This window comes from Candoia aspera, chromosome 2 (genome assembly GCF_035149785.1).
Source record: "Candoia aspera isolate rCanAsp1 chromosome 2, rCanAsp1.hap2, whole genome shotgun sequence".
Lineage (NCBI taxonomy): Eukaryota > Metazoa > Chordata > Lepidosauria > Squamata > Boidae > Candoia > Candoia aspera.
In genome coordinates, this window is record NC_086154.1 from 39,944,946 (window position 1) to 39,958,411 (window position 13,466).

The 13,466-nt window shown below is 37.8% G+C and overlaps 1 protein-coding gene across 1 annotated transcript in view; it reads right to left on the reverse strand.

Annotated features, from left to right (window-relative positions):
• PLXND1 (plexin D1) overlaps positions 1-13,466 on the reverse strand; it is a 193,069-nt gene that overhangs the window by 5,646 nt on the left and 173,957 nt on the right. The window contains exons 30-35 of the mRNA XM_063291644.1: positions 8,268-8,302; positions 7,163-7,267; positions 5,351-5,514; positions 4,170-4,317; positions 1,740-1,880; positions 1,204-1,278 (exon numbers count right to left, since the gene is read on the reverse strand). Coding sequence (XP_063147714.1) covers positions 1,204-1,278; positions 1,740-1,880; positions 4,170-4,317; positions 5,351-5,514; positions 7,163-7,267; positions 8,268-8,302 — 668 coding nt within the window. The remainder of the gene's footprint in view (positions 1-1,203; positions 1,279-1,739; positions 1,881-4,169; positions 4,318-5,350; positions 5,515-7,162; positions 7,268-8,267; positions 8,303-13,466) is intronic.

Genomic DNA, 13,466 nt, shown 5'->3' on the forward strand with positions numbered 1-13,466 from the left:
GGAGATGCAGCAATTGTGGGGAGGGAGGGGGAGGGAGGGGGAGGGAATGTTGGATGTGTTTATATGGAAAGAAGCTAAGAAGTACTTAATGATGTGAAGCTTCTTTTTTTTACTGAAAATGACATCATCATCCCTGGAACTAGTACCCTATGCAAGATCTGCATTTTTGGGCCTATTTTGCTCTAGAGCTAAAATACTTTACTGTCTTAATGGATCTAATTGCTAGAAGTATTAAATAGTCTGAGTTATTAGCAATTTTCAAATCTACTGACTATACAACTGGATCGTGGAAGATAACAGTTCAGGCTCAGGGTAACATTTAGTGTCACTGGTTGGCCAAAAGCTAAATTAAAAAAAATGCATGAATCTGGGCCTAATGTGGGTAACTAAAAGAGAAAGCTGGCAAGGCCAAAGGGGGAAAGTCAGTAAGTTAATATCTGAGAAATTAACTGCATGAAGAAATAAAATGAAATTGTTCTAAGAGTTGTGGAGGAAAAGCTCTAAATGCTTAGCAGACAGAACAATGCAAACATGTTTTTTTTTCCACCATCACTGCTAATTCTTTTATTTAAAATTAAAAGTTTGAACCCTCTCTATATACACATACAGTACGCTTTTAAGAAACACATATTCTGCCAACAAGTGAACCGTTAGAAGATTAAAATGTGCAATGGAAAGCAAATTGAATTGAACACATTTCTGAAGTTAATCTTCGTAGGAGATTTATCCGTATGCCTTATAAAGATGCCATTCTTAATATTCGTCATTTTTTAAACCTAATTCTAATCCTTTCAGATAACCAGAGATGCTTCCAAATGGTTTGTTACTGGCATCTGATCATGTGGTTTGTCACTGAACTGCAGTGGCAAATGAAGAGGAGATTCTGAAGGCTGCAAAAGGTTTGAAGAGGGCAAACAGCTCATGAACGTGGGTTGCTCACTCATGATCTGGATTCATATTTTTAGGTCTACAGCTAGGCTATAATAACCTTAATAATATTACTTCTCTAAAAAACCAGCATTCAGTGCAAATTCAGGTTCTGATATGACAGTTAAGCATCACTGCAATAGATACATGCTGAAGCACTGTATTTCACTATTTATTCAAACGCGGTTACACTCAACCTTTGCTGATACAAGCTCACATAAATCTGAACTGACGGATAAAACAACCTCTGCCTATCAGATCAAGGAAGCAACTCACCTGACTGCGGTATCTCTTGGCATATTTATAAATCTCTGTCATGGCAACATTGGTGTTAAACTCATTCCGATATTTCTTCATGAAGAACAAAAGCAAACAAAGAACGTTATTCAATTTTCACCACATCACATCCATTCTTTTTGACAGAAATCAATTGGGTTAGCATTGTACTTGGATTGGATGGTGCTCTATGCTGTATCAGCATATTTGAACTTTGGTTGTTTTCAAAGTCAGCTAATTAATACGTGACATACATAACTTATAAATTATGCAGGAAAAAAAGGGAAAAAGTATTGTGGCCAAGGTAAATCTCTTCACTGATTTATACTCAAGCAAATTTTAGTTTGATTCCTGGTAATGCTTAAATCACATTTTTAAACATTGTTTGGCTAGAATATAAAAACTGCTGTTACTTAGATATGAAAACAATATTCTATAATTTGCATGGGATTAGAAGTACTCATATAAACATTTGAAGAAATTGTCATAGGAGACAAATCTGAAATGGATACATTATAGAAGAGGTGATTTCTTACCCTGGACTCCTCTGCTAGGTGTGCATTCATTTCCTGTTCGCTAAGCAGTGGCATGTCATGGATCTGTTTGTAATACCTCTGTACAATTTTTCTATATTCAGGAATCTCCTTAGCATATAATAATTTATTAGTAGGTGAATCCTAGAGAACAAAAATCCAGAGGGAGTCCGTTATATTTTCAATGATTGATTATGACTTTTTCTTAAAAAAAAAAAGAAGAGAGAAACTGAAACCCAAAGCAAAGATACAGTAGTGCTTAGGCTGAATTAAGTGCCCTTTGCCTGATAAAATTTATATGTATGCAATGGCACGTTCAAGACACCTGTGTGTTGAAATGAGCAGGGGTTGGTCTAAAAGATCTTTGAGTTAGCTTCCCAATATATGATTGTATGTATATTATAGCATGTGATAAATATAATTAATTAGAATAGTATACAGACCAGTATTTGCAAAGGAATATTTAAAGATAATCTAGCATTATTCCAGAAGAGTACTAAGTTTCTTAGCAGAGTATTGTTTTTTAAAACGTGAGTCACTTGGTATCCTATGCTGTAACATTATACTTAATACACACTCACCTTTATCTATATTTATATCTATATAAAATTAAAGGACTAAATTGTAGCCCTCAAGAAAATCCATAAAGGAAGTATATTAAATTCTCTGATTCACTTCAATAACAATGCAAAACAGGTTTTTGTTATAATTAATCTCTATAGCATCCAAAGGGCCATAAATCAGCATTAGGTTTCCTTGGAATCCATAAATTAGTGTAGGCTTCCTGGTCTCAGATTACCTTGAAAACCAATACATAAGAAGGCTGTAATAACCAAGTACAGAAATTCACATTGTAGGATAGGCAAGGTACCTACAGTAAGAAGAGAAACAAACTAGGACCATCCCATCTTCTCACCCTTTTAACCTAGAACAAGGCTGTACTCCTCCAGCCTGATCACATTTCAGGAATGCATATTAGATTACGGTATCCCTTGAGGATTAAACTGAAAATAGGATGGGTCTTTCAACAAACCAGTCTGGTGTTAAGTTCATAGATAAAAACCAAAAAGAATGCTCACCCAGCAAACAGAAGTCTATAGTTGTAGCAAGGAGAGATAGTCCTAAGTATGAAATTGTCCAGCTCCACATTGTTGGAAACAGGTTGTGCACTCCTTACTGCTATGACCTTAATAGCTCCAATATATGCACCTGAGCCTGACAATTCTAGACCTGCATTAAAAAGTATCTGATTCCCAACTAGAAAACATCTAAATGAAATGTCATACTTAGCAGTCAATTTGTGCACACGCTCAAAGGCCAGAAACCTCTTACACACACAAACTCACTGAAGACTGACCAAAGGCAGAAAAAAGTTAATCTACTTTGCAGTTTTCCATCCTGAGCACTGGTAAGCCTCATTCATGAAGCTGCTCAAGGTCATAATTCTGGGAGATGGGACTTAAAATTTTGGACTCTCTGTGACTCCATTACAACGTGACTCCATTATTTTTTTTTTACCTTAAAAAGACCATGAGTACTGAACAGCAGTAACTTTAGATAGTAACTGCTTTCTCTCAGCCCAGCCGGTTAACTATTATAGGTGGTAGAAGAGGTAACTCAAAACTTTCAGGTGGTCAATAATTTGACTGACTTGTATTTGATTATTATTGTTTATGGCATAAATGCCACATCTGGAACAATCACATTAAATAGAACTAAATGTATGTACCAGCTCACATGACAATGATGACAAATCTCGATAAAATAGTTAAGAGCAGAGACATCACACTGACAACAAAGGTCCACATAGTTAAAGCAATGGTGTTCCCTGTAGTAACATATGGCTGCAAGAGCTGGACCATAAGGAAGGCTGAGAGAAGGAAGATAGATGCTTTGGAACTGTGGTGTTGGAGGAAAATTCTGAGAGTGCCTTGGACTGCAAGAAGATCAAACCAGTCCATCCTCCAGGAAATCAAGCCAGACTGCTCACTTGAGGGAATGATATTAAAGGCAAGACTGAAATACTTTGGCCACATAATGAGAAGACAGGACACCCTGGAGAAGATGCTGATGCTAGGGAGAGTGGAAGGCAAAAGGAAGAGGGTCCAACCAAGGGCAAGGTGGATAGATGATATTCTAGAGGTGACAGACTCGTCCCTGGGGGAGCTGGGGGTGTTGACAACCGACAGGAAGCTCTGGCGTGGGCTGGTCCATGAAGTCACGAAGAGTCGGAAGCGACTGAACGAATAAACACCACCAGTTCACACATAATTATTTTTTCAGTTTTGGTTCTCATTTTCCTAATAGGGACATTAAATTTCCTCCCCTTTTCCCTAATATTCTTTGCCACACTGATGCTAATTGCAAGACTATCTAAGATATTATTGAGTGGAACAGCAAATGAAAACATCATCCTTATTGACAGTTACGTACCTTGCCCAACTGCAGGTCAGAGATGGAACAGGCATCGATGAAGGCCTGGGCTATTACAGAAAGACAAGCATCTATGTGGTCAGTTTTGTCGATATCAAAGACAAACTGGGGGTTCTTCAGAATGTTGACCCAAAATCTCAGAGGTAGGCTATACAAGTGTATACAAAATTCACAGAGACAGTTATCACGATCAGTCTTACATCTCTCCATTACGGGATTAAATAAATTAAGTAACATGTCAAGTGGTGGGATCTAAAAAGAGCAAGATTGTGAATTGATGAAATTGGTCTAGTGGGAATGGTCTCTGACCATCATATTCATTGTCTAAACTTCCTTCTTCCATTTTGGATTCTAACTTTTTTGTTAAATATAGATAATAATCTATAACTTCTCTAGTTTCTATAGTGCAAAAATGCCTCCTTAGTGTTCAATAAAATATATGGCTTCGGCACAGTAAGAAAGATACAAGATTTCTGTATAGACATGCTCCTTTCAGTTGCAAAAGTGCTGCTGCCCCATGTGCAGAATAACGTGAATGCATCTGCTCTTGATGATCTTTAGGCTAATGGCTTCTTGCTTTCAGCTGATATGTGTAAAAAAAATGTATTGATTGCTGCTGATTCAGTTCAGGTAATCTATATGCCAACAGGATCTTTTCTCACTTTAAATAAGCTTGTCTATAGTTATTTTCTAAGTACTAGGAATTCATAAATTTATACAGACATTTCATAATATTTATCCATACTGTATTTATGAACTTGGAATTTGACTTGAGTGAATCTGAAAGGCATTTGAGCTGCAGTTCTGAAGTTACTTCCTGCTCCCTTCTCATTTTCCTCCCATTCATTTTCTGCATGTGCTCCCTCCTGAGAAACTACCATGGAAATGAAAGGCACTTGCTCAGAAGTAGACCTATTTAAAATTATAGAAAAGTCATTTTGTTTCTTGTTTATTTTTATCTTCTTCTCTTGCTTCTAGGATGGTGTATAGTATAAAATGAATATGTCTTATGTTTGCTATTCAGAATTATGACCTCATATTTTCTTCTCAGCTTCATATCCTTTGACATTTTTAGTCCTCTTTGCATCCCCTTATTAATAATACTAGTACTTATATACGTGCTGATTATTTCAAATGACCAGAATGTATAAGGCAGAAATGATGGAAATTCTTTTCCTAACCTGTTAGTTTTCCAAATGTGCAATGTGTCTGGGTCAGAGATTCCCCGTTTCTCTGCTTGCTCTTCCAAGAAATCAAAGAAATATTTAATTGCCAACGGTGGCTTGTCATCTCTGATACTCAGAATGGCTCTGAATAAGTCATCCAGGAATTTTTGCAGTGTGCCCTGAAGAATGAAAACAGTCAACTTGGACTAAGAAAGGACTGACAATGGTGAATAAAGTTTTAACTATTTTTCAGACTAGGTTGAAGAAATCTGCTATAACATAATTGAGTGAAGGGGTAGGCAAAGTAGACTCTTAGGTAAGAGATGGGTTAATTTTATGTATACTGATGTAATTAGTTTTAGTTTGCATTTAATCCTTTCTGGCACTGAGATTCTCCTTCTCTGGTGCTAGAATCTAAAAGCACATCTGTGATTGTTCTGTGTGGTAAACAGTGGGAAAAGCTATAGACCCTTGGCAATTCTGTGATCTCGCCTCCAATTATGAATCACAAAGCACTGGAATTACAGACTGGCTTCAAGCCAAGATCCGTGTCCAAGTCCATTAAGAGCATTAGTACTGATACTCTATTTTTTTTCTAAAGTAGATTGGACTATCCACCACTGTTGCAGCAGACACTCTCCAACTGTAGATAAAACTACCCCTTTTTTCTCGAGTATAAAATATGAGGAAAAACTATCATACTTCCTAAAATATTCCAGTCATTTTAGTAACAAAACAAGAAATGGAACTTGTATGCATTTGCAAAAATGCTCTGCATTTTGTGAAATATAAATGACCTGTTAGTTTTGATTTTGTTTTGTAGAGGTTATTTTACTGTTACACTAAATTTATGCTATGCTGTTTGTATTGAATTTTTAAGATTTATTTCTGTTTTTCTAGCAAACTGATCTTTACCTTATGCTATGTGTTAGATAAATTAATGTTTACTGTTAACCGTTTTGGGTATTGATTATTATAGAAATATGTCACATAAATAGACCAATGAACCAGAGGTCTAACTAAGCTAAATAAATAATGTGGTCTAGAAGTAAGATATAAAGGATTTAGTCAGCACATATTTGTTAGTCTACATATGATATGTTGTCTAGAAGTTGAAAGGAGAAACGCTTACTCCTTCACCCCTCAGTTCCTTTGCATTCACTTGAACTGTTTTATACAAAAAAGTGTAAGGCATTTTTTCCCTTTAAAGAAATCATAAACATTAAAAAAAAAGCAATAGGTAGGGGAAGGATTAAATTTGTCCCTTTCCAATTCAGTTTGGCCTATAACTGACTTGAGATTTTATTACAGTCAAGTTAATATTATCTATAATAATAAATGTGAAACTCTATACAGCCCTCAAAGCAGTCATGATATAGCATCACTACACACAAAACTTAGTAACACATCATAACACAATACTCAAAATGCAAAGAACCAGATGAAATCGAATGCAATGTGTAAACAATATTAGAATATAACAGGTAGCAATGAAAGATCCCAAATTGTCTTCTTATTCTGGATTTTTATAAGCATAATAATCTGAGTTAACTTAAACCAACAATGCAATCATTAAAAATGTTACTAAAATACACAAGATCACACTACATATTTTCATTTTGGATCAGTAGGGATAGCCATTCTCTGGGTGTCAGATTTAAAACATTGGCTAATACAGAGATGGTTTTTATTGAACTTGATTTTGCTGGTCAGTTGGAACATTTGTAATATGCCAAAGAAGATGGCTGGGATCAATAATTTCGTACCAAGGATATATATCTATGTGGGTTACCACTCTTTTCACTCAATGCACTTCTAATGCCCTACCTTTGTGGAAAGCAGTCTGGTTAGGTAGATTTCAGGAAGAACTTTCTTTCTATGACTTTGTCGATAAGATTTTTTATTTTCATTTAGTTCATCTGTGGGAAGGACCTGAGCAATTGCCAAACAATAACAACAATAAAGAAACAAATCCACACACAGAGACAAAAGGATGATGTATGATTACAAAGATTTTTTTTAATATAAATGCTGCCAACAAAGCATTAATTTAAAACAAAAATGAAAAAGAAAAAAGACTATTTCTTTATGCTCTAAACCACAGCATTGAGATTATGAACAATGGAACAATATTAAATATAAATTATACTATTGCCAGCTGTGTTGGTTGTTTCCTCCTCCTTTCCCTTCCTCTCTCTCTTTCAGTGAATGAAGAATTTTGCAATAGATTCAGTTTACAATGAATTCAGCTGTTTAAAACATCACTAGACACAATGATTCTTTCTCTTCTGATAACTGGCAGTCATCAGAGAGGTAAAATATGTGTTAGAAATATATGCAAGCTTACGATTGAGATTAAGATAAAAAAATTAAGTTCTTTCCTTCTCTCTGCCAAATTTGTGTGTTCAATTATTATCCTATTACACAAACAATGCAGGAACCTCAAGGGTCTAAACTGCCCCCCCACCCCCCGTGAGTCTGATCCTAGGCCAATAGGCTGACTGGCTGACAAATTTATCGGTCTGCATACACTCTACATATGGAAAGCATTCCTACATTTGCCTTTACAATAAACTATGTGCAGCATTACTGTCCTTTCATCATACTAAACTGTAAGGCGGGGGGAAAAGGTGGGGCTTGTTTCACAACAAACACACTTGGTTATGGTTTGACTGGCCCAGGCCTGCCTCCCACCCATCAAATGATTTGGGGTAATTCTTTCCACAGCTTTGCATAAAGCTGTTGTGATTTGTGTGTAACTTTGTTTATCTATACCATGTCACTCATACACTTTCCTGGTGTGTGGGTCTGTTTCCCAAATAGACATTTTGTACAGAGGAAGCAGGGGAGAGGAGGAAAAACTGCTTTCTAAGGAAAATGTCCCTGGCCTACCTACAATGGTAATTGTAATTGACCTGGACAGAATACTCACCAAATGAAAGTATTTTTCAGTGTCCAAATCTTTTACTGGGGAAAAAAAAATGGGAGAAAACAGAAGGAAGAATTTGCTTAGTGTACTATTTTGCAAAGCAAGTTTTTTCTTCAAGAGAATTGTAAAGAATATCTGCTATTGAAGATGATCAGCTTATAACATTCAAACATGAATCAGAGTACCATTATCCCATGAAAGATTAATTAAGTCAAGTGGTTTTTACCTGGCTTTTAGAAGCTATGTTTTCTAGTTTGAGAACAAGGTGTGTGGGCCTGAGATGGGAAAGCATGGTATGGGTTTCCAGTTCTGCTTTCCAATTTCTAAGCTTCATCTATGTCTAGCCATGTTTGGTGTTGGCTGCCCTTCATTACTGAATATTTATCAGTTCCTTGAAAACCACTTGAATAGATTTTTAGAAAGAATCAGACTACATCTGACAAATTCAGTCCCTCTATCTCTGTTCAGTTATAGATCTAGAGTAGAAGGCTGAATAGAGAAAACTAAGGCAAGTCAAGTTTTTGTTACTGAGTTAATGAGTACACATTTAATACAAATATTATTTATATTAGCCTTCAGCCATAGCAACACAGTAAGAAAATGAATTTAGTACAGGAAAAAAGAACGTAAGAGTATACTTCTACACATGCTCCAGCAACAGGATATTTATATCTACTCATTTACAGCAAAAGTTATCCAAGATACTTGAAACACATTTATACTGTGTGTGGTCATTGAAAGCTGTGAGTGAGTTGCTTATATTAGCAAGAAAAATAAACAGAAGTTTGCTGCTCATTTCATTACTTTATGCCAGATTCAAACAATTAAAGACACAATGAGTTCCTGGAGCCAAAGGCTTTTTGTTCCTCATGAGGTTGAGGGGAGATCTCTGGTAGAGGAGGAAATCCAAAAATGGGTTTTACCCTGAGCCTCTCTACCATTCTCTGCAGCTGATTCTTTCTGACACTAAATCCCCAGGATCAGACAAGCTTAAAGAGGATATAGTAGAGATTGAAGAGAGAAGGGGGAGATTGACTTGCTGTGTGAAGGAAAGGGTTGGGTGAAAACAACTCATATAAAAGGGTAAAATGGTTGCCTATTCATGGACTACAATATCAGAATACTTTTATTTCTGACAGAGACAAATATTCTTTCTGTTCACAGATCTTATTTTCTAGAGAAAAACAAAATAGCACTGCATAGGTACTATTTTCCTCTTCATTGCTGACTTTGGAAAAATTTCTATTAATAGGTTTGGAGTGTTTTATTTGTCAGTTCCAGACTCTGAGTGCCATGATGACTGCTGAAACCTTGACTTGCTTACTGGTAGACCACTTATCCCGCTAAAAGCCATTTTGCCCAGCATCTGAACTTGACTGAGATTGACAGCTGATGTGTCACAATAGAAAAGACAGCCATTGAAGAACAAAGGCCAACAAACATGCTATTAAGAAAAAGTAGAGAAAATGACCTCATAAGATCTAGTCTGATGACCAAAGTTATATTGTATTTATGGATGGCTCCAGGCCTGGGCCTCCTTATAGCTCTGCCAAAATACTGTTTGCTGCTCTTTGGACATCCATATATGTATTTTCCCCTTTCTCTCAAGATTGTTGGCTGCTATTCAAAGAAAGTCATGCACTGCAGTGAACAGGGCGCTAAGTGTCTCTGTTCTGTCTTTCTTTTGTCTAGCCATCAATCCTACTCAGTTTTGTGGAGGACGCTGAAGGCTTTTAGATGAATGGTAGGATTCACCAACATAAATTACCGTATCTTATTTTTTCGCAACTGCCACAGACATGCCAGCCTTGCAAAATCCAGTCACTCACCACAAAGCAATGTCACGATAGGTCGATTACTTCCAAGCTATAGAAATTTCTCTTAGTTTTATTAGTGTATTCACTTTGAACAGAAAAAGAACATCTTCATGAAGGAAGATTAGATTGCTTTTGAGTTTCTACTGTAATGTAAAATTTATATATGGATTATAAACCCACCTGAAGAAACAATAATTTGTAAGCCTGATAAGTGATAATGTCTAGAAAGGCATTATTATTTCTCAAAGTCTAATAGATTTATTATGGCATTCGTTTTCTTAGGGAGGATCTGTACTAGCCAAAAAGATTCTGGAAACCTCCAGAACATATGAGGGAATTCCACTGTATAATTTGGGGATGCCAAACCTTTCCTAGGGTAAACCCACATGGTTTCTTTTCCGTGCATCTACAGCATAATAGGTATCTGTGTGTCTGTCTTAGGATTCAAAGAGAAAACCTCACCCTTTACCATTACTGCCATTTCCCCAGAGAAAACATACCTGACAGTATTTATTTATAAATCAATTTCTCTACCAGCTTTCTTTTTTAACAGAGCTCCTGTGGACAGTATACAAAACAAAATACCAAAAACCAAATTGAAAAACAACAGAATTAAAACAGAATATTAAAGCCAAGAGGAACAGAGCTGCAATCTTCAACCTTAAAACAACAACCTTTAAAAGCCAGGCAAAATGCCCCCCCCCCCCCCGCCAAACAGCCTCTCTGGCAATATGGGTGCAAACACACAGAGCTGCAAACACTTGAGTTGCTTGATTATCATCACTGATAATATTCTAAGACCATCTGCTATCCCCAACCCAAACTCCCAGCTTGCAGTTGTTGTTTATTCGTTTAGTCGCTTCCGACTCTTCGTGACTTCATGGACCAGCCCACGCCAGAGCTTCCTGTCGGTCGTCAACACCCCCAGCTCCCCCAGGGACGAGTCCGTCACCTCTAGAATATCATCCATCCATCTTGCCCTTGGTCGGCCCCTCTTCCTTTTGCCTTCCACTCTCCCTACCATCAGCATCTTCTCCAGGGTGTCCTGTCTTCTCATTATGTGGGCAAAGTATTTCAGTTTTGCCTTTAATATCATTCCCTCAAGTGAGCAGTCTGGCTTTATTTCCTGGAGGATGGACTGGTTGGATCTTCTTGCAGTCCAAGGCACTCTCAGAATTTTCCTCCAACACCACAGTTCAAAAGCATCGATCTTCCTTCGCTCAGCCTTCCTTATGGTCCAGCTCTCGCAGCCATATGTTACTACAGGGAACACCATTGCTTTAACTATGCGGGCCTTTGTTGTCAGTGTGATGTCTCTGCTCTTAACTATTTTATCGAGATTTGTCATTGCTCTTCTTCCAAGGATTAAGCGTCTTCTGATTTCCTGACTGCAGTCAGCATCTGCAGTAATCTTTGCACCTAGGAATACAAAGTCTTTCACTGCTTCTACATTTTCTCCCTCTATTTGCCAGTTATCAATCAAGCTGGTTGCCATAATCTTGGTTTTTTTGAGGTTTAGCTGCAAACCAGCTTTTGCACTTTCTTCTTTCACCTTCATCATAAGGCTCCTCAGTTCCTCTTCACTTTCAGCCATCAAGGTGGTATCATCTGCATATCTGAGATTGTTAATGTTTCTTCCAGAGATTTTAACTCCAGCCTTGGATTCCTCAAGGCCAGCTTGTCGCATGATGTGTTCTGCATACAAGTTGAATAGGTAGGGTGAGAGTATACAGCCCTGCCGTACTCCTTTCCCAATCTTAAACCAGTCTGTTGTTCCGTGGTCTGTTCTTACTGTTGCTACTTGGTCGTTATACAGATTCTTCAGGAGGCATACAAGATGACTTGGTATCCCCATACCTCTAAGAACTTGCCACAATTTGTTATGGTCCACACAGTCAAAGGCTTTAGAATAGTCAATAAAACAGAAATAGATGTTTTTCTGAAACTCCCTGGCTTTTTCCATTATCCATCGGATATTGGCAATTTGGTCTCTAGTTCCTCTGCCTTTTCTAAACCCAGCTTGTACATCTGGCAATTCTCGCTCCATGAACTGCTGAAGTCTACCTTGCAGGATCTTGAGCATTACCTTACTGGCATGTGAAATGAGTGCCACTGTTCGATAGTTTGAACATTCTTTAGTGTTTCCCTTTTTTGGTATGGGGATATAAGTTGATTTTTTCCAGTCTGATGGCCATTCTTGTGTTTTCCAAATTTGCTGGCATATAGCATGCATTACCTTGACAGCATCATCTTGCAAGATTTTGAACAGTTCAGCTGGGATGCTGTCGTCTCCTGTTGCCTTGTTATTAGCAATGCTTCTTAAGGCCCACTCAACCTCACTCTTCAGGATGTCTGGCTCTAGCTCACCGACCACACCGTCAAAGCTATCCCCGATATTGTAATCCTTCCTATACAGGTTTTCTGTATATTCTTGCCACCTTTTCTTGATCTCTTCTTCTTCTGTTAGGTCCTTGCCATCTTTGTTTTTGATCATACCCATTTTGGCCTGGAATTTACCTCCGATGTTTCTAATTTTCTGGAAGAGGTCTCTCGTCCTTCCTATTCTATTGTCTTCTTCCACTTCCGCGCATTGCTTGTTTAAAAATAATTCCTTATCTCTTCTGGCTAACCTCTGGAATTTTGCATTGAATTGGGCATATCTCCCCCTATCACTGTTGCCTTTTGCTTTCCTTCTTTCTTGGGCTACTTCTAGTGTCTCAGCAGACAGCCATTTTGCCTTCTTGGTTTTCTCTTTCTTTGGGATGTATTTTGTTGCCGCCTCCTGAACAATGCTGCCAACTTCTGTCCAGAGTTCTTCCGGGACCCTATCTACTAAGTCCAGTCCCTTAAATCTATTCTTCACCTCCACTGCATATTCCTTAGGAATATTAGTGAGCTCATATCTAGCTGATCTGTGGGTCTTCCCTAATCTCTTGAGTCTGATCCTAAATTGTGCAAGAAGAAGTTCGTGATCTGAACTACAGTTAGCTCCAGGCCTTGTTTTTACCGACTGTACAGATGTCCGCCACCTTTGGCTGCAAAGGATGTAATCAATCTGATTTCGGTGTTGTCCATCTGGTGAAGTCCATGTATAAAGCCGTCTCTTAGGTTGTTGGAAGAGAGTGTTTGTTATGCAGAGTGAATTGTCTTGGCAAAATTCTATCAGCCTGTGTCCTGCTTCGTTTTGTTCTCCCAGGCCATACTTACCTGTAATTCGAGGTGTCATTTGACTGCCCACCTTAGCATTCCAGTCTCCTGTGATGAAAATAACATCTCTTTTAGGCGTGTTGTCCAGTAGGTGCTGCAGATCCTCATAGAACTGCTCTACTTCAGCTTCTTCAGCATTTGTGGTTGGGGCGTATATTTGGATCACTGTGATGTTAGA